The sequence below is a fragment of the Cydia splendana genome, chromosome 7, assembly GCF_910591565.1.
Source record: "Cydia splendana chromosome 7, ilCydSple1.2, whole genome shotgun sequence".
In the NCBI taxonomy this organism is placed as follows: Eukaryota; Metazoa; Arthropoda; class Insecta; order Lepidoptera; family Tortricidae; genus Cydia; species Cydia splendana.
In genome coordinates, this window is record NC_085966.1 from 20,815,850 (window position 1) to 20,840,489 (window position 24,640).

At 39.1% G+C, this 24,640-nt stretch overlaps 1 protein-coding gene across 3 annotated transcripts in view; it reads left to right on the forward strand.

Moving 5' to 3' along the window:
- Positions 1-24,640, forward strand: part of LOC134792376 (protein GDAP2 homolog) — a 141,809-nt gene that overhangs the window by 59,311 nt on the left and 57,858 nt on the right. For all 3 annotated transcript variants that reach the window (XM_063763662.1, XM_063763661.1, XM_063763663.1), the window contains 4 exons: positions 2,457-2,589; positions 7,908-8,017; positions 8,946-9,167; positions 21,643-21,793. In XM_063763662.1, the coding sequence (XP_063619732.1) occupies positions 2,457-2,589; positions 7,908-8,017; positions 8,946-9,167; positions 21,643-21,793 (616 nt within the window). The remainder of the gene's footprint in view (positions 1-2,456; positions 2,590-7,907; positions 8,018-8,945; positions 9,168-21,642; positions 21,794-24,640) is intronic.

Here is a 24,640-nt window from a genome sequence, read left to right on the forward strand (position 1 = left end):
TTATTTACATGTTTCGTCATTGCTTTTTTACCTATAGGTTGTAAAGTTTGTATCAACGAGGGTTTAAAAACGAACTGGTACTGAGGATCTGATGATGATTAAGGTGGTCACGGATACCAATCAACCATGTAGTAACATGATTAGGCTCGTTTGATTCGTCTCAACAAGATCTTTGACACTGAAGATACACAGGGTCTGATGATGAAGCTGGAAGGTGGCCACGGGTACCAGTCTATCATGTAACTAAACAACTTCGTGTTTGGGCTCGTTTGATTCGTCTCAACAAGATCTTTGACACAAGACAGTACTCAGGGTCTGATGATGGAGCTGGAAGGTACCATTACCAATCAACCATGCAACTAAACCACATCGTGTTTAGGATCGTTTGATTCGTCTCAACAAGATCTTTGACACTAGGTGATACTCAGAGTCTGATGATGGAGCTGGAAGGTGGTCACCGGTACCAATCAACCATGCAACTAAACCACTTCGTGTTTAGGCTCGTTTTATTCGTTTCAACAAGATCTTTGACACAAGATAGTACTCAAGGTCTGATGTTGGAGCCGGAAGGTGGTCACCGGTACCAATCAACCATGCAACTGAACCATTTCGTGTTTAGGCACGTTTTATTCATCTCAACAAGATCTTTGACACAAGGTAGTACTCAGCAGGGTCTGATGATGGAGCGCGAAGGTGGCGACGGGTACCTGTCTATCATCATCAGCTCCATCATCAGACCCTGAGTAGTATCTTGTGTCAAACATCTAATTGCGACGAATCAAACGAGCCCAAACACGAAGTGGTTCAGTTACATGGTAGACTGGTACCCGTGGCCACAGTCCAGCTCCATCATCAGACCCTGAGTACTAACTTGTGTCAAAGATCTTGTTGCGACGAATCGAACGAAGCCAAACACGAAGTGGTTTAGTTGCATGGTTGATTGGTACCGGTGACCACCTTCCGGATCCATCATCAGACCCTCAGTACTACCTTGTGTCAAAGATCTTGTTGCGACAAATCAAACGAGCCCAAACACGAAGTGGTTCAGTTACATGGTAGACTGGTACCCGTGGCCACAGTCCAGCTCCATCATCAGACCCTGAGTACTAACTTGTGTCAAAGATCTTGTTGAGACGAATCAAACGAGCCTAAACACGAAGTGGTTTAGTTGCATTGTTGATTGGTACTGGTGACCACCTTCCGGCTCCATCATCAGACCCTGAGTACTATCTTAAGTCAAAGATCTTGTTGAGCCGAATCAAACGAGCCCAAACACGAAGTGGTTTAGTTGCATGGTTGATTGGTACCGGTGACCACCTTCCGGCTCCATCATCAGACCCTGAGTACTATCTTGTGTCAAAGATCTTGTTGAGATGCATAAAACGAGCCTAAACACGAAGTGGTTTAGTTGCATGGTTGATTGATACCGGTGACCACCTTCCGGCTCCATCATCAGACCCTGAGTCAAACTATCTTGAGTCAAATAAATACATATAGAATGTCAGGTCGTTTCAAATATTTTTAATCCTGTCCGGTAGTTTATTAAACTGTACCATTATAAATTATAATACTATAAAAACGGTGCTAGGATCAAAGTCTCTCGTTGCGGTTTACACGCACACAGTATAGAATTTTACACGGCGCCCGCCGCACACAATGATAAAAAACCTCGTCGTCGCCGTTGAAAATGTGCGGAGCCGACCGACACACGTCCTGCCTCTACAAGCTCTGCCGCGGCACTGAGCTGGCGCAGCGCGAGTCATCGGTAATATAGAGTAGTTTTCAAAAAATTGCCAAAAAATTATAGTAGAATTTCATAAACACTAATGTATACCAACAGTATAAGCAAACGTTGCAGATTGCTTGAGTATGAAAATGACTTCGATATTAAGTAGATTTTCGTAGGAATTGACACTTGTTTCGGAGAGAAAATCGAGTTCGTTTTACTTTGATTTTCTCTTTCTCAAAGGTATGTAGGAAAAATATAGTTTGATATGCCTAAAGTACAGGGTATTAGTAATACAAAATAGCCAGGTTTAGCAGAGTAAAATTCTCAGCATTTCCAAATAAGAGCTCGCCATTCAGTGCTTCACGGGGTTTTTCGGAAACGACCATCAGAAAAAAAATCATTACTAATTTAATAAGTCCTTTTTCTAATATTTACAACGATATTTATAAAGATAAGAAGACGCTTTTACTGGAACACGTACTCATTGTTTCTAATAATGAGCGCAAAGTCCTGAATTTCGTCGACTAGTATCATCAATTTTGCATTATTTCGACTTTTCTTGTAAGAGCGCTCTTAACAAGCCTCGATGACGAGATCACGACTGATGAAACGCTGTCAGAAACGCAATTGTAAAAAAATACAAAAAAATTACAGAGCCGGGGCTTCAGTATTGCATTCTCTGTCACCCTATCAGGTCCCAATTCTTTAGCATAACCTTTGTTTTTAGAGTGCCGTACGGGCGAGGTGGTTGTAACTCCTGGCTTCAACCTTCGATGCCGGCACATAGTGCACACAGTCAGCCCCTCGTACAACCAGCAGTACCACACCGCGGCAGAGACCACGCTCCACAACTGCTACAAGTAAGTAGGGAAGTGGAACCAGGGTTCAACCTTCGATGCCGGCACATAGTGCACACAGTCAGCCCCTCGTACAACCAGCAGTACCACACCGCGGCAGAGACCACACTCCACAACTGCTACAAGTAAGTAGGGAAGTGGAACCAGGGTTCAACCTTCGATGCCGGCACATAGTGCACACAGTCAGCCCCTCGTACAACCAGCAGTACCACACCGCGGCAGAGACCACACTCCACAACTGCTACAAGTAAGTAGGGAAGTGGAACCAGGGTTCAACCTTCGATGCCGGCACATAGTGCACACAGTCAGCCCCTCGTACAACCAGCAGTACCACACCGCGGCAGAGACCACACTCCACAACTGCTACAAGTAAGTAGGGAAGTGGAACCAGGGTTCAACCTTCGATGCCGGCACATAGTGCACACAGTCAGCCCCTCGTACAACCAGCAGTACCACACCGCGGCAGAGACCACACTCCACAACTGCTACAAGTAAGTAGGGAAGTGGAACCAGGGTTCAACCTTCGATGCCGGCACATAGTGCACACAGTCAGCCCCTCGTACAACCAGCAGTACCACACCGCGGCAGAGACCACACTCCACAACTGCTACAAGTAAGTAGGGAAGTGGAACCAGGGTTCAACCTTCGATGCCGGCACATAGTGCACACAGTCAGCCCCTCGTACAACCAGCAGTACCACACCGCGGCAGAGACCACACTCCACAACTGCTACAAGTAAGTGGGGAAGTGGAAACAGGGATTTTTCTCTTTTACTCTAAAGGCCCTGATCGACGGGCGAGTAAAACCGCGGTTTTGCGGCTCATCGGTAAGGCTCGCCGGTGTATCATTGCAATACCGCGGTATTATATACCGACGAGCCGGGCTCGTGGCTCGTCAAGTATGTTTGATATTTTTCTCAAAAATGGACGGCAAAGTCGACTTTGCCATTTCAAAAATAGGTCGCGAAGCGCGTAGTTTATGGTCAGTCAAAAATTAAAAAGTTAAAAACATTGCAGTCTCGATTTTGGGACTGCAATGTTGCATACAAATTCCATTATTTGTCGAGTTCCAAACTTTTTAAAAGTTGAAATGGCCATATCAAATGAAGGCACTGGCCCATTAAACAGCCAAACAGATGATTAGTACCGCGACTATTTAGCTGTCTCAAATAGGTTGACGTATTTTCGGCAGAAAAATACACTTCTATTTTTTTATTAAAAAAATAAAAAGGCGGCAAAGCTAATTTTTTCAATTGTTTCTACTTTTTTCTGTGAAAATATATACGTAAGAACGTTGCTTTTGTAAAATATTTCTATGATATTTATATTTCTTGCACCATTTTTGAGAAAAGCACTATATATGACTCGGCTGGAAGGCTACTTGCTGGCTTCGGATTCAATTAAACGGACTCCCAAGGTCGTCCGTTTAAAACGAATCCTCAGCCTGCAAGTAGCTCCTTCCGAGCCTCGACAATAATGTACTATTACTCGGCTCGCCATGTAAAACCGCGTGTCGATCACGGCCGGCGAGCCGAGCCGGCAGTTTTCGGCGACCGTTCTCTGGACGTGTCATTTTTTATTCCACAATGGATATGCGTCAGTCACGATTTGGTATTAGAATTTATATATGACTTACGAGACAATCCTTGTTTATGGATATGTACATCGCCAGAGTACAAAAACAAAACAATTCGGCTTACTGCATATAATAAACTTTTGGCACAGACAAGATATCCTCCAGACTGAGCATAGTAGCTCTACCCGCTCTGCCACGCATACAGTAGTTTTACTCCATTTTCGAGTCGAAAGTATCTTTGTGTGACGTCCGTGTCTTTGAACGGACCAATCACGGCACGGGACCTCGCTCACCTCGTCCCCCGCACCCCCGTATTTTTGGCAGCATCGGTTTCATGAAATAATTGGTCTAAACTCCGTCTAGCGGATTCCTAGTCTTATGACTTTTGGAGACCGTAAAAAAATATGAACCAAACTCAACTATTGCCGATGTCAAGAAAAAAATGGTATAGAATCAGAATCATTTATTTTGCTAGAACATTACACAGATGGTACAATTTGTCATGTCAGTAGATAGGTTACATGAATGCATGTTCTGCCACACTTCGCATGCAAAACTTATTCTACTTAAGTAATACATTTAGCCTAAGTTTACGATAACATTACATTTCTATAACTAAAAATTCGATAATTCGGAAGCTAAGAAAATAATTATTATACAAATTTAAATAAAATATTAATATTAATCATACAATTTCTCGAAATATTCCTGCAAGGAGTAATAAGGTCTGTTCAGTAAATAACATTTTAGCCTTTTTGTGAATTCATTTAAATTATTGCACTGTTTTATGTCATTACCATACGTCGTTATCGCGGGGGCAAAAACAAGCCTGTCAAAGAACACATGTAACTAACAGGACGTTTTGTAAAAGTGTAATATACTGCCTACACATTTAAAACTCTAAGATGTTCTTCATATCTAGCATAAAGTTTTCGCTGGAAAAGGTCAATTAATCTCGTATTTCACTTTGTAAACGTATACCTATAAGTCAACGTGTCAACTTGAAAAATAAGTCACCAATGTATTTAATTATTTATATCAGTATTTACTTCTGAAAGTATTTTATGTGATTTTAGTAATAGATGACCAAACTTTTATTTAAATTCGATTCTGCTACATTTTGAACCCATAGGTAGATATAAACGTTACTCGATAGGAATGTCACTTCTGTTATTATTTATTTGGCATAATCTTTCACTACTGTCAAATCGTTGTTGCCCCCGCGATAACGACGTATGGTCATTACTTTAAAAATTATAAATTTTGATTCCATTGTACTCAATATTTCTTTTAAAATGTATATAATTATTTGATTTTGGTAAAATAATATCGTTGTTATTTCTTAAGGCATGCAATCTGTTATTGGATTTACACTGGTAATTGGATTTGTTTTTGTAAATAAATATGCTAACCAAGAAGATGTATAATGAAATGACGGTCATTATCTTATGTTTAACAAAAAGTGGGCGACAGTGCTCTAGGGGCTTAGCTTTATCAATACATCTTACAGCTTTCTTTTGTAATATTAAGATGGTATTTATTAGAACACTGTTACCCCATACCTCCAGACCATATCTTAGAATGCTCTCAAAATGTGCAAAATAAACTACCCTCAGATCTGTTGGATTCAAAATCTTGGATATGTTTCTTTACGCATAACCAGCACTAGCTAGTCTTTTTCTTAGGACATCTATTTGGTTTGACCAGCGCAATTGATTGTCTAATTCAATACCGAGAAATTTTGTGCTTTCCACTCTTGAAATAGGTAGTGGAAGCTCATAGGAAATGCTGTTTGTATGTCTGCAAAAAGTTATGTAGTTGGTTTTATCTAAATTCATTTTGAGACCATTACTTTGAAACCAGTGTAACAATTGTGACCAAGTAAGAGTTGTATCAGCTTCGAGTGAGGCAATGTCATTATTTTGAATTATTATACTGGTGTCGTCTGCATAGAGGTATGCTTTGCCAAACGATATATTATATGGAAGATCATTTATAAAAATAATAAACAGCAACGGGCCCAATACCGATCCTTGTGGAACACCGCAGTAAACTGGTTTGTCCTCCGAGTCAACATATTGAACGCATCCTGAATTATTTATACTTTTAGTTTGAACATACTGAGTTGTATTTTTCAGGTATGACGTAAGCAATTTTAGAACGGATCCTCTGATTCCATAATATTGTAAATTGTCAATAAATATAGAGTGACTGACACAGTATAATCAAGTGGTTCTGCTGACAATTCACGTATCAAATGGGTATGCGACAAGTGCTGCCTTTTTTCGATCCAACTTTTAACCCAAACTCTAGGGCGTCTTAGGGACGCTTATTTTTTCTAATTTTGTTGCATGCTATAGCGAGGTAACACAAAACTTCATATTTTGAGCACGACATATTGAACCGACCGCGATCACACGACTGTTTTGCTCGCTAGTCGATCAGCGCTGACGAGTCGCGAGTAAAACCGTCGCTGTAAAACCGCGGTATAATAACTCGTACGTCGATCACCCGCTTAAGCAGCGAAGTCATAAGTAGAGCGACAGAGAAAGATGCCCGCAATTTGCGCACTTTAGCCCAGGGTTCAACCTTCGATGCTGGCACATACTTCGATACAGGCATTTTTTTGTTTTTTGTTTCTTTGTTCTCGTATCCGACATCCGATATCGGATCTAAAATCGCTCTTAGAGGTAACTTGTCTACTTGAAATATCGCTTCCCACGGAAGGAGTCGTTTAATACGTGTCTATGGCTACTAGCGACATCTAGTCTAAAAAGTAGAAACTGTTGCAAATTCTACAGATGGCGCTTCAGCTCAAATTATAGAGGGTTTCTCAAGATAAATTCACGCCGTAAAAATGTTTATCATCAAGGATTGTAATATAATTATGGTCATGTATATAAAAGATGAGCGTGAGTATAAACTGCGAGAAACATGGGCGTAGGCAGGTAATGTCCCTCTGTGGCCTCCCCCTTGGTGATATTTGGTGAGATTTTTGGCTACCCCCCTCCCCCACATAACCTCACGCGTATTTTTTTGAAATTTTTCTATCCGATCAGTCAAGAGGATACGAGCTGTCAGTTTGAAGACGACAAAGATGCCATCTTCCTATATTGATAACAGGGATATTGCGGATGCAGATTTTTTGACATCCGCGGACGCGGATGCGGATATTTAAAGGCTCACATCCGCGGATGCGGATGCGGATGTCGAGATTAAATACTTAAAAAAGTCAAATATTAATTTTTCAGTATATTTTATTTAAAAAAAACGAAACATTTAGTATTTGAGCAAGATTATAGGTGCGTTATATTTAATAAACAGTAACTTGGCCGACTTTTCTGGATCTAGACGATTTCGTTATAGGTACCTTATGACAAAATTACCTAGCACTTACGCCGCCGCTAAGACGTTCCTGTACCGACTTGTACGACATCCGCATCGGCTCCGCATCGATTTTATGCGGATGCGGATGTTGAAAATAATGCGGAAGTTCCGCGGTTGCGCAGGGGCGTATTTACCCTAGGGCCATCCGGGCCATGGCCCGGGGCGCCAACCTCCAGGGGCGGCATATGCCAACCCCCAGGGGCGGCATGCCGGATTGCATTTTGTTTTTCTTCCTTGACTTCTGGGGCGGCAAAACGTATTGGCCCGGGGCGCCAAATTTCAAAATACGCCCCTGCGGTTGCGGATGCGGATGTGGATGTTCGCAACATCCCTGATTGATAATGGTAAATGTGTTCCAGGAACGTGCTGTACTGCGCGGGCGAGCTTCACGCGCGTACGCTAGCGTTGTGCGTCATCGACACGCCGCGGAGGAACTTCCCTCCGGATTTAGCAGCCCATACGGCACTTCGTAAGTAGCATACTGCACGTTAAGTTACCCACAATGACACCTTCCGATCTGAGTAAAGAATAATAAATCCATTTGAAATGGCAGTTTGTGTTACAAGGGATTAAAATGAAATATTTTCGTCAAGGGCGTACATTGAATCCTGAGCGTAATGAGGGATTCAAGTGTTAACGCCCAAGACGAAATAATTTTGATACCGTGTGACACATACTGCTTTTCACATCAACTATGAGGAAATTGTTATGTTCCAAAATGTGTATTATTTGACCAAAAAAAAAATAGTATGCAAGAAAGAAAAAATCGTGTCGTAGAACAGAAAAGTACAACTTTGATCCCTCCTAGCAGGGAAGAAAAGTGCCACTTTGATCCCTCCTAGCGGGGAAGAAAAAGCCCTTTTTCGAATAGGTGATGTGAAAAGTAATTTTATCGTTTGATCATAGTTCCTAGAACATTGTAGAGTAAATAAGGATGAGTTTCGTTTGTTGGAGAAAGCAATGTAACAAAAGAAACGTTACTCTATTTGGTTTAAGAAAGGTTCTAATTAGATTGAAACGCAGAAACTTCTTTGCAGCTGACGGTACATTGTAATGCAAATTGGACTAAATTAAATTTCATTTAGTCCAGTTTGCATTAAAAAAAAAAAGTTGAATTCATATTTATGTTACCTAGGTCACATAATAAATAATAGTACTAGGTACAGAAGACTCATTCTCTAACAAAACGCGTCTGTCACGATCAGGACAGATATGGCCGCTAGGTGGCGACAGCGCCACGCGCGGCTTATGGCTAGCCACCAAAATTGGTGTGGAACGGATGTACTTTTAGCTACCTGGAGCAAAGCGACGAAATCGCGGGGTGAGCCTGGCCTGCCTAGGTTTAAGTACTCATTAAATCTCGTCGCTTAACCTTACCCATATGAAATGATTGGCAGGTACAATCCGTCGCTACCTCGAGCAGAACAAGACTCCCCAGCTCGTGATCCTGGCGTGCGCGTGCGGCCCCGACCTCTCCCTGCTAGCGGCCCTCGCTCCGCTCTACTTCCCGCGCAGCCCTCGCGAGGCCGACGCGGCCAGGATGAGGTTGTCGGACCCGACGCCCAACGAACGTCGGATACGGATCATACATAATCCGCATGAACATAATGAGGATAGCGGTGAGTAACTTTACGCCCCTCAAAGTATTAGACTCCTAAAACGTAGCATATGAGTCAAAAACTCTTAGATCAGCTCAGTGGTACCAAAGAGAATAGATAGTATAGAGGGGTCCTGTCATAATAAATTTTGTAGTCACAGTAAATTTACTGCCATCTATCGACACACGACTAAAACTCAAAATGAAAACGTATAAAACTGTCGAATAAATGATTTTATTATTTTTATATCATTTTGACCCATGTTCATTCACTGATACCTATGTGTTAAAATTGTTAAATATAAAACGGTGTCGTCAACGCCATCTAGCCGACCATAGGCCAAAGGTGTGTGCGCCATCTATCCGAGAATGACTTTTTCTTGATTTCCGAGGCACGTTTTTTCTTAGGCTTTATTCATCTTATACGGAGTTACATGTCTTTGGTGGTACTTAATTCTTATAAACACAACTCCCATAAGAATGAAACCCTTTACGATTTACTTCCCATGTAAACCTCAAGAAGTCCACGCGGGGCGCGTGTAGGAGCCATTTGAGCAGGAAAACTCATCAAAAGCAAACAGCTTCTTTAAGCACCTTTTTAATATCGCTTACCCTATTGCGGTACGTGATTCATTGCCAACATTTTTCATTAGGCGCAAATTTTACTCAAGTAAAAGTGTATCTTTATAATTTTTATTCCATGTAAAACCCATAGAAACCTTTTATACATACTATGTAAACTTATCAGTTATCACTCGCGAAAATTTCTATACAGTGCATCGTATTCAGAAACATAATAATTTTCTAATTTTATTAATATTTGGCCGCAATTTTTAAGTAACTAGATGTGTCTACGCTACGACATCAATATTCATATTATCAATCGCTAGCACAAGAAAGCAAATTACTCCGACGACCGGTCTGTGGGTAGTGACCCTGCCTGTGAAGCCAATGGTCCTGGGTTCGAATCCCATTAAGGGCATTTATTTGTGTGATGACACAGATATTGTTCCTGAGTCATAGTTGTTTTCTATGTATTTACCTATTTATATATTATATATATCGTTGTCTGAGTACCCACAACACAAGCCTTCTTGAGCTTACTGTGGGACTTAGTCAATCTGTGTAAGAATGTCCTATAATACCTATTTACATATTATTACCTATTACTCATACTAACACTGAGATTATTCCAGATTTCATTGATTACTTTGTCCTCGTTTTAGTCATCGTTATCATACGTTTAATATCATGTAAGTTTGTGTTTATGTTGAGTTATCACTGTGTATGTAATTACATTTGCTGTGTTAGTAGTTCAAATTGTAGTCTATTCTACAAAATAGTCGATATTTAGAAATGAATATCGACTATTTTGTCTTTTATCTTATACCGTAGAAAGAGGCTACTTACACAATATCAGTGGCGTATAATCATGACACATGAAACTCTCGGCGCCATTTATAATTTGGTTTTTTGTTTTTGTCCACACCGACTATTTTCACCTGTGTGTGTATGTTTTCTCGTATTTACTAACATTATGAAAGTTGGGGTGAAACCAGTTCACCTCAATAGTGTCCATAATCTTATCTTCGTAAGATAACAATAAATCGTTAAGTTATCGTGTATTGACGCATTTAGTACAATCGATACACAGCTTACACCCGCGTTTTAGTGACAGTGTTGTTGTTTCAACAAAAAGAGGAATTTTTATTCGAAAATATAAATATGGCCGATGTTGTAAGTGTGTCAGTTAATATGGAGTTGAAAGCAAGACCAACTGGTAGGTATTGTGGGTGTTTATTAACATATTTACTTTTAACCGTGAGCTAGGAACCAGGGGTGTTGCGGATGCAGATTTTTTTGACATCCGCGGATGCACATGTCAAGATTAGGTACTTAAAAAACGTCAATTATTACATTTTTTTTTTATTAAAAAAAACGAAAGGTTTGGTATTTGAGCAAGAATATAGGTGCGTTATATTTAATAAACAGTAACTTGGCCGACTTCTCTGGATCTAGACGATTTCGTTATAGGTAATGACGAAATTACCTAGCACTTACGCCGCCGCTAAGGGCCGGCACACATACCCACGATACGACGTCGTGTCGTAGAAATCTACGACGTCGTATCGTGGGCACTATACGACGCCGTGTCACGTTGCGGCGTCGTGTCGTAGAAACCTACGACGTCGTATCGTGAGCACTATACGATGCCGTATAACGTTGCGACGTAGTGTCGTAAAAACCTACGGCGTAAACAGTGAGTAAACTTTCTTAGAGGTAATAGCAGCAAAACAAGAACATGTCTGTTGCAATCCTTATATCATGATTAACTGCAATAGTTTTTTACATTTTCAAAGTCATGGAAGTAACATGCCGTAAATGTTACCATGGTTACCAGTATAATTTGACACTGGGTTAACGGTTTAACCGCTTAACCTCGGGTTAGTGGGATGGTGCAAGTGGCCCTTAATGGTAGAGTGTGCAGATAAATGAAAATAGGTAGGTACTTACTCCTGTATGAAGAAGATTTAAAGCTTTGAAAACAAAAAAATACAGTTGTCTATTACACAAATATTGAATTACTTGTATTAAACTGTTTTATACAAATAATTCAATATTTGTGGAAAATTCTTAATCAATGATTTTCCACGATTCATATTTTAATATTGACAGATATGGCGATTAATATGTTATGAAAGACGTGACAGATAGACAGAGTCATAAGGGTTTTTTGTACGGAACCACCTTTTTTTTGTACGAAACCCTAAAATGCATAATATGTATTAAGAATAGCGCTAAAATATATGCATGTAGTGACTGTTTACCGTCATTTTATACAAATAATTCAATATTTGTGGAAAATTCTTAATCAATGATTTTCCACGATTCATATTTTATTGACAGATATGGCGATTCATATGTTATGAAAGACGTGACAGACAGACAGAGTCATAAGGGTTTTTAGTACGGAACCACCTTTTTTGTACGAAACCCTAAAAAGCATAATATGTATTAAGAATAGCGCTAAAATATATGCATGTATAGTGACTGTTTACAGTGTTTATCGTCATTGCCATTATCTACTAGAGCCTTTGCGAGCTGTCTTGCGATCCCAATGGTCACGCCATTATGAAAAAAAAAGTGCATGGACTTGTAGTATGAAGGCATATGACATATGAGTATAATTATTAATTTGTTGTGCTAGCGGTACTTTCGGATCGTAGTTTGATTGTGGTCGACTAATACTACGATACGATATCGTGTCGTGAATCAATCAATGCACATCGTAGATTTCCACGTTACGGCGCCGCAACGTGATACGACGTCGTATAATGTCCAGACACGACGTCGTATTGTGCCGCGACACGACGTCGTATCGCGCCACGATACGACGTCGTAACGTTACACGACGTCGCAACGTGAGACGATGTCGCGTCGTCTCACGATACGGCGTCGTATCGTGGGAATGTGTGTCGGCCCTAAGACGTTCCTGTATCGACTTGTTCGACATCCGCATCCGCATAAGATCCGCATCGATTTTATGCGGATGCGGATGTTGAAAATTATGCGGATGTTCCGCGGATGCGGATGCGAATATTCGCAACATCGCTGCTAGGAACAAGCTTTTGTTTTTCTACTATATTGCCTTTGTTAGAAGTGTTGATTTTGAGCAATATCTGAGTCATTTCTTAAAAAAAGAAACATTAAGTTAAGAAGAACAACGTACTTATACATTGAAAAAAAAAACATCATGAAATCGAAAATGAAGAGTATATACCTTCAAAAATCAATAAATATATGATAGGACATTCCTTATGCAAATCGAGCAAGCTCCACAGTAAACTCATTAGGGATTGTGTTGTAGGTACGTAGCTTCTTACACAACGATATATAATTAATATGATTTATGATTTATAAAACACCCAAAACACAACTCACTTTAAGCCTTTATAAGGCAGAGGGAATATGTTCCCCAACTGATTTTGAACTTTATTTCAAAGTGATAGGGTTCAATTTTGCATAATGCCTGACACTCCTATGCCTTAAAGGGTTACAATGGAGTTCAAATTGTTCAACCGCTTATAAAATCAAAAGCTAGCGTGAATTTCCTAATTTTGCAAAAAAGCTAGAAAGTTGAAATTAGCACACCAGGTTGCATTTATAAAGTGTACAAGAGATAAGAAGCAATTTTGAGAAATTCAACCCCTAAGGGGGTTAACAGGGGGTTGAAAGTTTGTATGGAGATCAAAATGTTTTTCGAGCGCGGGACTTGAAACTGTGTATATGGGCATATTATAAGAATACAGGAAAAGTAATTTCAGCTTTTTAAAAAATCATCCTCTTAGAGGGTTAAAAAGGGGTTGAAAGTTTGAATCCATTACAAATAGCCTATGTAGCAAACTGTATACCAGACCAACCGGAATGTAAAATTCATACTGTACTTCCAACGGAACTGATGAGACTTGCCCAAACAAAAATAAGTAAATCTAACACTAAAGACATTTATGACATATCAGGTAACTTTTTATATATGGTCATGCACACCTTATCCGAAGAAATAACGTACCTTGTAAATAACATCTTGACAACAACAGTTTATCCGAATTCCCTTAAACAAGCCCGTATATGTCCTATATATAAAGGTAAGGGAGAAAAATCTGACGTGGAAAACTATAGGCCAATTACCATTGTACCAACCTTATCTAAATTAATTGAAGCAACATTATCCAGTACCATCATCAAACATATTACAAATAACAGTACACTTTCAGATGCTCAGTTTGCTTATCGACCAGGTCAATCCACTACAACCGCGGCGCACCAATTTATTAAACATATCTGCACTGCCTTAGATAATAAACAAAAAGTCGCAGGGATTTTCTTGGATTTGTCAAAAGCCTTTGACACCGTGAACCATGCACTGCTTCTCAAAAAGTTAGAAGTGTATGGTATGCGGGGTCAAATTGGCGAATTAATAAAATCTTTTTTAACTGACAGAAAACAATCGGTAGAAGTCAAGATTAATGGATTACGACAACGATCATCTGCTCATAACGTATCAATTGGTGTTCCACAGGGATCCGCATTGGGTAATACTTTGTTCCTTATCTTTGTAAATGATTTATGGTCATTGAACATAGACGGAAATAGTACATTATTGTCGAGGCTCGGAAGTAGCTACTTGCAGGCTGAGGATTTGTTTTAAACGGACGACCTTGGGAGTCCGTTTAATTGAATCCGAAGCCAGCAAGTAGCCTTCCAGCCGAGTCATATATAGTGCTTTTCTCAAAAATGGTGCAAGAAATATAAATATCACAGAAATATTTTACAAAAGCAACGTTCTTACGTATATATTTTCACAGAAAAAAGTAGGAACAATTGAAAAAGGTTGCTTTGCCGCCTTTTTATTTTTTAAATTTTAAAATAGAAGTGTATTTTTCCGCCGAAAATACGCCAACCTATTTGAGACACCTAAATAGTCGCGATACCAACATTATAATAATAAGTACTTATCATCTTTTTGGCTGTTTAATGGGCCTGTGCCTTCATTTGATATGGCCATTTAAACTTTTAAAAAGTTTGGAACTCGACAAATAATGGAATTTGTATGCAACATTGCAGTCTCAAAATCGAGACTGCAATGTTTTTAACTTTTTAATTTTTGACTGACCATAAACTCCGCACTTCGCGACCTATTTTTTAAAGGGCAAAGTCGACTTTGCCGTCCATTTTTGAGAAAAATGATATTGTATGCGGATGACACATCAATTGTAGTAAGTGCTGAAACATACGAAGAATTACAAGTAAAAATAGTTAAAACTATTCACACATGTGAGAACTGGTTCAAAGCGAATGGTTTACAGTTAAATTCAGAAAAAACTAATATTATGTTATTCCAACCGCGTAAACCTACAACAACACTACGTGTCACCTTAAGAGACAATAGAATATTACAAACAGTAGACAACGTTAAGCTTCTTGGATTTCAGTTAGATGCTGCATTCAAGTGAAATCTCCACATTGATTTGGTTTGTTGTAAAATCGCGAAGGGTATCTATGCAATGAGACAACTAAAATCCTTAGTATCGAATGATAGCTTAAAACAGATTTATTATGCCTATATACATTCAATAATATCGTACGGCATACTATTGTGGGGAAAATCAATTGAAAATGAGCGAGTTTTAAAGTTACAAAAGCAAGCTATAAGAACACTAGTGGGAGGTAAGTTTCGGGATCCATGTAGACAGCACTTTAAAAAATTAAGTATTTTAAGTTCAATCTCTGTATACATAATGGAAATAATCTTATATGTAAGAAAAAACATTAAACAGTTTAAGCTACGATCACAATGTAATCCCCGCCAAACCAAACGATCTCTGGATATTATACCAACTAAATATAGGTTGAAGATGAGTAGGCGCTTACCCGACGCTATGGGATGTGAACTCTATAATAAGTTACCATACAATATTAAAAATATAGAAAGCGAAAGTTTATTCCGTTTACGAGTGAAAACACTTCTGTTGTCTCGCACATTGTACAGCGTTAAAGAGTACATGACTAATGACTATTCCGAATTTGATATTAATTCAAACAATAAATTATGAATTTGACCACAATAATTAGTAGTATTTGTTGAAACTTAATTCTTCATTGTATAGAACTGATCCTAATAATAATTGTAATATACTATGCTATAAGAATAATAATTATACATAATTGTATTCCTTTGCATGAACGTAATCTCTGACGATCATTATAGTAATGCGTTTTAGGTTTGATTTAAGGCAAATTTATAATGTATTTTATAATGAAATAAATATATTTTATCTTATCTTATATATATCTTATCTTAAATGCTTTGAAACTTCTTAGAAAGGCATTATAAGTACTTATAAGATTACAAAAAAGTAGGGATCGGCGACTATCCGGCCACATTTGTAGTCGGCGATTAGTCGGCGACTAGTCGGCAAAAATGGCCGATTAGTCGGCACTTTATTAGTGCAAGAAAAACAGAAAAAAAAAAGAAATCAACAGTCAATATTTACCATATGTTTTATGTCTATTTTACTAAAATACATATTTACCTATTCAGGGTGCATACGAAAACTTTTGTTCATATAATTGACCGTTTGATCGTTATCGTATGTTGGTGGGATGGTGTTTTCCTCTACAGGTCGATCTCTACTGATTCTCGTGTAATTCCATGGGCAAGTTCGATAGTTAAATAATTTTATTATTATTCATTACTAGCTTTAGCCCGCGATTTTGTCTGCGTGGAATTAGTGACAAAAGCCAAAGTACTCGTAGGTATAGCGCCTGGATAATGCTAATAGCAATCATTCAATTCGCGCATTGCTTACTTCAATTATTAGGCATTTCATTAACTCTTTCAATTCTACCCCCCTTGTAACGTTAATGGGGAGAGTACGTCCCTTGTTGGTAGGGGAAGTAAATAAGAACTACCAACTCGTTAGCAAAAGTAAATTATTTATTTAAAAAAAACTAAGTTTTAAATAGGGTCGTGGGTGGTCAAGGCCCGTCTAGATTTACGCCCGAGATCCGGTACTGCCCTGGCTGGTCGAGGGTCCGCAGCAGGTGGGTGACACTCGTCAGCACTGAAGAGGAGCAGGGGCGACGGCGGGCGAACGGCTATGGCTCCAACCCTGCCGTCGAGATGGTGGTGAAGGTGCGCTGTTGCTAGGTCGGCCGACGGCGATTTTTAAAATAGAACGACGCACCCTGTGGATTTCCAGAACGTCTTAGTAAGGTGTTCCTGCTCGCTCTGCTTTTGTGAACACCCTGTGATGATGATGATGATGGGACCATGGGAAAGCCGGTGCACCAAGCAGAAAGCGTGTTTGTGTTCACAAGCAGAGCGGAGTTACAAAAGTGAAGGAAAAGCACAGAGCAAAGAAGGAAAGAAGAACAAAGAAGTGAATTTAAATAAGTAGGAGGGTACGCACACATACTTACTCGTACCCGCCACTACGAGAACAAAGGAAATTGCAGTATCATTCTACATGGCAGTTAGCAACAAGTGAAATGTATGATTTAAAAATGAATTACGCTAATTACGGAGCTAATAACAAAGGAGCTAGTCTATCACTAAAGCTAAGCTACTTATTCTAATGAAACGATCAACACTTTGCACTTACCAATACGTGGGTGCGGGAATCGTTTTTATGCGAAAACGTCGCTGAACGAATTTATAATTAAAATAAGGTGTCCGCGCACACCCGAATTAAAATAAAAGAGATTAAAAATCGTACGGCGCGCGAGACGACACGGAGGCTCCGTGTGCGCGGCGGTACGTGCGTATGCAACGGTGGCGCGGACTGAGCGGCCCGCGGACAGCGGCGGAGGGGCATGCGCCCGCGCAGCCGGCTTCTCGATCTTTCCATGACGTCAGTCAATGGACCGGCCGCGAGTACAGTCAGTACGAATAAAATGTGAACGCCCGGGAATACATGCAATACCTAATATAATTTGATTATAACTATTCATCATAATATTTATTTAGTCTTACTTTACTATAGTAAAGTAGAATAAGACGATTCATCTAAATATAAAATTAATTAGTAAAATTGTATAAATAAATAGTTAATTGATAAAATAATAAAAATATTAATTGATTAAGATTAAAATGTAAAATAATAATTCATGCAGTAATAATTTAAAATCGATTATAAATAAGTTAATTCATTAAAATTATATTAGTTTAAGATGTAAAAATAAAATGATTAAAGCTTATAATTAAAACATGAACGTGCAACGTTACACCCTTTGCACTCTTCAGGGATGATTTCCGACATAAAAACTATCTCTATACTAAAGGACCATGGGCAGAAATGTCCCCACCCACCAACAGAAATGAAACATGTCTCATTTAATAGATCTTAGCAACCTGATGATTTTTTACTATGACGAGGATCGCCATATGTATGGGGTTTTCTTGGAAAACCGTGTTTTGTTTTTACATATTTTTTGCTCATTTCATTGAAAGTTTTTGTTTTTTTATTATACTAGTTGATTGATAAACAAGCATGCGGGGCTGCGTGATGGTAAACAGTCACCGCAGCCTATAGACGGATGTAACAACTCATGGTTATCACGTAATACGCGTTACCGACCATGTGACGTAAAGATCTTATGCCACAATACCCAGTAATTGCACTGCCATGTCTCACCCTTCAAACCGGAACACCGCCATGAAAACATAACTGCTTAGGGACAGAAAAAAACCCCATACATAGGGCGATTCTCGTCATAGTAAAAAATCATCAGTTTGCTAAGATCTATTAAATGAGACATGTTTCATTTCTGTTGGTGGGTGGGGACAGTGCCCATACAAATTTGCCCATGGTCCTTTCAACTAAATCGGTTTAGCGGCTTAAGCGTGAAGAGGTAACAGACAGACAGACACACTTTCGCCTTCATAATATTAGTATGGATAGTATGGATTTGTTTTTTTTTTATGGTGGAGCTATGGCGAACTATTAATGTTATTGCAAAATTTAGAGACTTAGACAGGGCACGTTGATCGTAAAGACGCTGACCACAGGGGATAGGTTCGTAACTGGCGACTACGTACGGGAAATAGAGCCTTGGAAATACCTCCTACAAGCTGTACTGACGATCTGCTCAGGATCGCAAAATAAAAGAAAGACGGGAATTGAACGAGAATTCTTGTGATAGGTCCTTGAAGCTGTAGAGAACACCAAGCTAATAATATGATGAAATAACGCAACCAAAGGAGTAAAACTATTGTTTTTCACCTGAACGATACGAAACCAATGATCTGGCCGACTAATCGGCCATTCGAGCGCCGATAAGTCGGCTAGTCGGCCAAATCAATAGTCGGCACATCACTACAAAAAAGTTATTTCAACGTTCTTAAAAATTCAACCCCTAAGGGGGTTAAAAAGATGATGTAAGTTTATATATGGTACAATGGTATGTGGTACAACGGTGAAATCAGTTTTCGTCTGTATTCATAAAATTTGCATCAGGAACGAACATTTTTTTTTAAATAGTGCACTTGAAAATTTTCTAAGAGGGTTGAGAGGGATTATATCGAGAACCATTTTTTTCACTTAGAGGCTTGAAACTTCGTAGTTTGTGAAAGACAAATTTCATGCGTTGTATAATTATTAACAAATGATTAACCGTCCGTACTGAATTACTGATATCTTTTGCTGCACAATGTTCTATGCTCATGTAGAATATATAACCACCAACATACAAATCCACGCGTACGAAGTCGCGGGCAACAGCTAGTGTACTAATTACTATAATATTTCAGTGCACTCGTCGACTCCTTGCCTTGAGTCGACTTGTGGAAAATGACAAAAAAACACGCCATATTTTTTCCAATGACATATTTTTATCTTGTTAACGGACCGCTGTGTACCTACATAAAGCGGCATGCTTACTAACGTTTATTTTTGTGTGTTTGCGAAATATTATATGTACATACACGTATGTGTCGGCGGTCGATCCGTAAAATCCGTCAAATCGTGAAATTCCTAGGCGTATCATGGAACGCCGCCATTTCATGATTTCCTAAAGCCCCTGTACACAGTGGGCCAGCGTGGGCCAGTCTGGGGGACGCATTTATGCGTTAGAGGGGGCAAGTGATATTGCTATCTCATTCTACCGCATGGCTGCGTCCCTTGGACTGGCCGGCGCTAGCCCATTGTGTACAGGGGCCTTAAGAATTACCCAGGAATATCACGATCTGCCGAGGCGAGGCGATGAGAGCAATGTGTTCGTCGATATTCCTGATTATATCCCAGGCACATCGTAAAGTAGTTGCATCTTAACGACGATAGATGGTAGCTACGTATAAATCGTAGACGTCAAAAAAAATTTGTACGCATTATAATGAAGTTACTAAAGAGAAATGCAATTGTATAAAAAAAAAACAATGTAAACGTGACTTTACTACACCACGTTGCCCAAGATAATGTTTGCACATTTTTTTAAGCAAGCAGTTTTTTCTAACCAATCGGTGGGATCACAGTTTTATGTTATTTCTCTCGATTTACATACAATAGGCCATAATCTAGCTAGGGCTTATTAGTGTACACTAGTGCAGTCTAGGTCAGTGCTATTGTACTGTAGTGTGTTGTATCAGAAATATATTTAGTCCATTCAAAGTTTTAGTCCATGAACGAAAGCTCTACGCAATTTCTATACCTAACAGTGTTCAAAAGGAGTTCAAAACAATGCGATTGTTCATATATCGGACGCGTTTGACGTTTAGCGAGTGACATTAACAGTTGTGTCCCGCCATGTTTTGTTTTGGGCGCGTTCAGAAACTGATATAATGCTGAATCCGGCGTTCGTGTACGACCGTAAGTGACGTGATGTCTAGTGTGGATGCTTTGTTTTCAAATCTATACGTACCATTTGGTTATTGGGATGAAATATCTTATCAGAGTTCTGTTGTAGTGTCCGTACCAGGAACAATTAACTTCAATCTACAAGATACTCTATAAACAAAGAGTTTTGGTTTTGGTATTCTACATTAACCATAATTACATGTAATTTTAAGGGCAAGACAGCTACAGTAGCCTACAGTGAAACGCACTTGTAGAAAAGCTAGGTTGATTTTTGTTTAATAATTAAAATTTATTGGGTGCCACTTTTATACATTTGATACTTCCTCTTTTGTTTTTTAAAATGCACAGTAAGGAATGAATACGTAAAAAAATGTATAAATAAAGATAAAATTTACATGTACACCTCCTGTGGCGTTTACTTTTTACGTTATATTTAATTACACAATAAAACCGTAAATTATCATGTTTACACAATCACAGATAAGAAAGAAAGACACGCGTTTGGTAATATTTGAACAGTTCTTAACGTCAACTGCCTATCATAATCAAACACCGGGATACCGTGTCGTATCAGTGGCGCATTGCAGGTTCTGACGCTGATTGTTTATTTCAACTTAATTTTATCTTCCCCATTATTATTGCGGAAATGAAATTACTTTTTTTTATTGGCATAGTCGTGTGACCTTCATGTTAAGCCTTATTGAGCTCACTAAGGGACTTAGTCGAATATTTTTTTTTAATGTACCTATATTTTTTTAAAGAAGGGGTTTCGTCACTCAGTGACAATGTCACCCCCGTAATGAGATCTATAGTAATAATGTAGTAGAGTACCTACACCACTACATCACTTTTAAGTATAGGTTGCACATCATCCTGGCCTCAGAATATTTTACGATTATTTATTCATTTAAGTATCAGCTTTTGCCCGAAATTTCGTCAGCGCAGAAGGATGTTTTTCGTGATAAAAATCCTATGTCGATTCCCGGGACTATTTTTATGTCCATACAAAATGTCATCTTTCAGCTGATTAACTATGAAGAGGTGATAGCCAAATAAGACAGTCTGAATCAATTTGGCATTTCAAATATTAGTAGGGATTAATAGGCCCCAACCTTAAATTCACCATAATATTTTTTGTCGCAGCGGAGGATGATACGTCGCTATGCGACGACGAGGCCGCGGCCGAAGCGGCCGAGGCGGCGGCGGCCTTCGCGCGCGCCTGCGCCCCCGACACGCAGCGCCTGCTCGCGCCCTCGCCCGCCCTAGTGCGGCGCCGGCTCGACGACCACGAGCAGTGAGTACCATCTTTGCTTTTCTTCATCTGCAGGAGAACCACATGTGACGAGTCCTTGGAGGTACGACGTGCGGCTCTTCAAGTTAAAAAAAAAACACCTTTAATTCTCCGACCACTGCACCTGGTGAACTTGGTGAAGTTTACCGTCGTTCTCCTCAAAAGTTTCCCGACTCCTGGTTTAGGTTCACCCGAAGACGAGCTAAGTCTCAGGATTGCCGAGGCCGCAATAATCAAACTCAACGCCATCTGTTTTTGTTCGTTTGAGGTTGTATTCTATTTGATTTACACACGTTATCTTACAGGTCTCGAAAACAGGAAAAGTAGATATGTAAATAAATCTCCGGCTTGACTTGACGAACGGACTTTGTGTGTGAGAATGTTTTCTAGTCTACTGGGTACCTGCTATGGACTTAAGAGAGAAACAGGAAGTCTCAGTATAAACATAAAACCTGACAATAATATGTTCTGGAACACCGGATATAGATATATAATATTAAACATATATCGTGGGTTAATTTACATTTCAATCTAGGTAAATCATAATAACAATAAATCCCGGCACAGTCCGTCAAGTATCACATACTAAACTTAGAGACCTCTTCGTGAAGCCAAAAATCATACTTCTTGTAACGTCATAGAGTACAAACAGTACATTGGTCTGAAAGAAAGTATTTTTGTATTTCCGGCTGCTATCGCCGTGATGTCACCACTCATCTCCAGGAAACGTCAATTAAGGCATTCTCTGGACACATCCCAAATATTGACGAAAATTATTCATAAACCCCGCTATACAAAGAAACGAAAAATAACTCATCTAGGTATAGGTATATCACGCGTTATTAGTAGTTATGTTATTAATATTTAAGTTTAATTTGGCTCATCAAAGCGACTCAATCAGAAATAATTATGGTTTCTCGCTAAACGCTCAGCGTAAAGCAAATATTTGTTCCTCGGAAATATCCAATCGCGCGCACGTGACGGCGAATCCGGCTCATAGGACCATAATGGTGGAGATACATGGGCGGTATTTTTTTATGAATAAGTATGCGTTTATTTGTGTAATTAATAGGTACAATATACATGGATTACTAGACGGGCCCGCAGCTCCGCTCGCGTAAATGAAATAAAGAGTTTGTCTTATGTTTAGTTAAATACCGACATTATTATGTATCCCTGCCAGGGTTTATAACTGTGATAAGGATTTCTTATTTGTCAAGTAGGTAGCCGTTATTTGGATAACTTAATTCGAAAATTTCTTATAACGTAGGTAGGTATTTATTTAAAACTTGTTTTACCATAAAATTATTACTTATTGTTGTAAGCCTAGTTGCAAAAACGTTCATTAGATTACTTATTTTCCGCTTTAAGCCACGAATATGGACGACCACCACTCATAAATCGCCTTTTCCTACAAACGTAGGTAGTCCCCATTTCCCTTTCTGGATCTTAACATTACTACGGCTAAGGTGACGCAACGATCCAAAGGACTCACCTGGCCTCCGATACCAGATCACGTCATGTTTCTTGCGATCTTACGATAGCTCTCGCCATCGGGCGTCTCCCATTTTGTTGTCCCAAGTACGCTCGTCTCCCATTCTATAACTTTGTATTTTTGGCTCATCTCGGCAGCCCTTTCCCTGGACGTATGACAATGTTTGCCGAGCCATGAAAATCAATCTGAATAATAATAACTCATAAAGAAATTTAAAACAATAAAATACAAATTAATAACACGATAATCATACGATAATATTAATTTGATTGATATGTCATAAATGGCATAATTCACTCGTATGGGCTATGGACTAATGTTGAGGTTGGCAGCACTTTTTATTTTACTTCGTGTAAAAAAACTCAGAAATACCTGTATACCAACATGACAAACATAATTTAGTTTACTTTAACTTACGGATTATTTGGTCTAATCTGTAGCACCGCCAAACGAAAGCAACCGAGAGTTCCCGAGAAATGGTCGAAGTCGTAAAATGAAGATTGTTATGAAAATTTATTTTCCTTATTGTAAATTAAATACGCATCGAAAGCGATAGTTTTTATGTTCTAGTTTTATTCTCATATGTAGATAATAGATTTAAACAGTTTTTTCTTATCATACGTGCGTTGTATTCGAGATACGTGTCAAAAACTTCTTTAGAAATTTGTAAGGCGCCATCTCTCTTCTTCGCTCGTTTTTTATCCCGTTCTGGTTTTTCAATTTTATATATATGATACTATAAAAACACTGACTAAAATCTTAATCTTGTTTTAATTACAGCTAATATCTAAATGTATAGTTATTTTATTACATATAGTTACTCTTAACTGAGGACCTTATTTCTTTACAATATTGATCCTGGATAGAAATGTAATCGATTGGCCTATTTTTTCTCAAAATTGACGATTATGTTGCCGACTGTTTTTTTTCCGAAATCTGTAGTCGTTAATTAAAAAGTTAGGGATAGTCTTCTAAGACCATCTCTCTCGTCTCGTTCGCACAACGGAGCGGCGTGCGGGCCCGCATTAGTGTGATAACCCCGTTAGTTACGCGTTACGGCCGCTAGATGCCGTGTTTGTTTGTGTGATCGACCCGGTTGCGCGCGCGTCTATTTTAAACAAATTCAAACAAAATAGAACGATATTTGCGTAACATAGTTATGTTATGAAATTAATTTGATATATAGCACAGATTTAATTGAGTTTGTTTTTGTTTGGCGCTAAACTTATGATATTTTTAAACCAGAATGTACCAGTTGCGTATCTGAATAGAATTTACTGAACTATTTGTATACCAAAAACCTCCACAAATATCACCTTGGGGGTCAAAAAGTAGCCGAAAACACCTCGCGTGAT